General features: G+C 35.4%; 1 protein-coding gene across 1 annotated transcript; it reads left to right on the top strand.

Moving 5' to 3' along the window:
- Nucleotides 1-978: 978 nt before the first annotated feature.
- LOC115245605 (ATP-dependent protease ATPase subunit HslU-like) lies at nt 979-1,924 on the top strand (the record flags this gene model as incomplete). Its single annotated transcript, XM_029824015.1, has 1 exon — nt 979-1,924. A coding segment is annotated over exon 1 (939 nt), but the record flags the coding sequence as incomplete, so codon positions are not given.
- Between the last annotated feature and the right edge of the window lie 11 nt (nt 1,925-1,935).

Raw genomic sequence — 1,935 nt, 5'->3', positions numbered from 1 at the left:
TGCAGTACTTTCTCTATAACAAATACGTTTTCTATATACATTTTATTTCGTGTGTAATTCTCCGGTATTATAAGAGTCTTTTTATATTGTTTTGTTTCAAAATAACTTTTTATTAGTTTTGCTGCTGTTGCTCTTGATGTCTCACTTAGATTGTTGAACCCTGCAGGAAATAAATTAGCGTCCACTGGGGCAATTTTGTAGCTGGAGTTTCTAAGATCTATAGAGCTATAAAATGGCAATGTAAGGCCGTTAAATTTTGCCTCAAACCAATTATTTATACTTTTTTCCAAATCTGGGCGAATTATGTTTTGCATCTACACTTTAAATGTTATAAGGAAGGTATTATATTATAAGCTATAATTAAACATATTTAGCAAATTTGACTAAAGATTAAAGTATAATGAGATTCTTATTTAAAGTGATAGAAAAATGATTCAACACGATAACAATAAAATGTATGGAACTACTATACTGTCAATTAGAAAAGATAAAAGCGTAGTAGTAATAGGTGATGGACAGGTTTCACTGGGCCACACTGTTATAAAATCCGGAGCAAAAAAAGTTAGGCGTCTTTCTGGTGATTCTGTAATTGCCGGTTTTGCTGGAGCAACAGCCGATGCATTTACTCTCTTTGAAAGACTAGAATCTAAACTTGACAAACACCCAGGGCAATTAATGAGAGCATGTGTTGAACTTGCAAAAGACTGGAGAATGGATAAATATCTAAGAAAATTAGAGGCTATGATGATTGTTGCAGATAAATCTATTTCATTAGTAATTACGGGAACAGGTGATGTTCTTGAACCTGAAGATGGAATCGCAGCTATTGGCTCTGGGGGAAATTTTGCTCTATCTGCAGCAAGAGCTTTAATTGACACTAAAGGAATATCAATAGAAGAGATTGCAAAAAAGGCTATGAAGATAGCTGGCGATATATGTGTTTACACAAATCATAATGTAGTTATTGAAAAGATAGAGGAGTGATATGTCTTCCAAGCAAAAAACTTTGTGCACTAATTTTTCCAATCAGCCTATAACCCTTTCAGAAGGGCGGCCTTGTAGTAGTGACACCTATGATGAAAAAAATGACCTCTATAAAGATACTAAGAGTGGTTTTGATTCAAATGACAGCGATATTCAAGTTAATGACAGTACTCAAGTTTTGTTAGATGACCTGCCACCACAGAAGATAGTTAAAGAATTAGATAGATTCATAATCGGACAGGATGATGCAAAGCGTGCTGTTGCTATTGCGCTCAGAAATCGTTGGCGTCGCAATCAGGTTCCATTTCCATTGCGTGATGAAATCATACCTAAGAATATATTGATGATCGGTCATACAGGGGTTGGTAAAACTGAAATAGCTCGCCGCTTAGCAAAACTTGCCGGTGCACCGTTCATAAAAATTGAGGCAACGAAGTTTACTGAAATAGGATACGTTGGACGTGACGTTGATTCGATAATACGCGATTTAGTTGATGCAGCAATAGTTTTAGTTAAAGAGAAAGCACGTAAAGCCTTAGCTAACAAGGCTTTAATTTTAGCTGAGAAAACAATAGTAAACTCTATGGTAGGCGAAGATGCAACCGAAGAGAGTAAAAAAATTTTTAGAGAAAGGTTGAGGAATAAAGAGTTTGAGAACGGAGAAGTTTCTATTAACGTCAGAGAGAGCAAGAGTATGTTACCTACTTTCGATATACCAGGCATGCCAGGTGGGCAAGTTGGTGTGATGAATGTAACAGAAATAATGGGCAAGATGTTTAACGGGAGCAAAAAAACAAAAACTATTACGGTGAAGGTAAAAGAAGCGCGTGAAATATTAATTAATGAAGAAAGTGAAAGACTAATGGATGAAGATAAGATAATCAAAGAAGCCATTGATCTTGTTAGTAATGACGGTATAGTATTTTTGGATGAAATAGACAAAATTGCAGC

Source organism: Formica exsecta, unplaced genomic scaffold, assembly GCF_003651465.1.
Source record: "Formica exsecta isolate Colony F162 unplaced genomic scaffold, ASM365146v1 C16448144, whole genome shotgun sequence".
Lineage (NCBI taxonomy): Eukaryota > Metazoa > Arthropoda > Insecta > Hymenoptera > Formicidae > Formica > Formica exsecta.
This window is presented reverse-complemented; position numbering and strand designations above follow the sequence as displayed.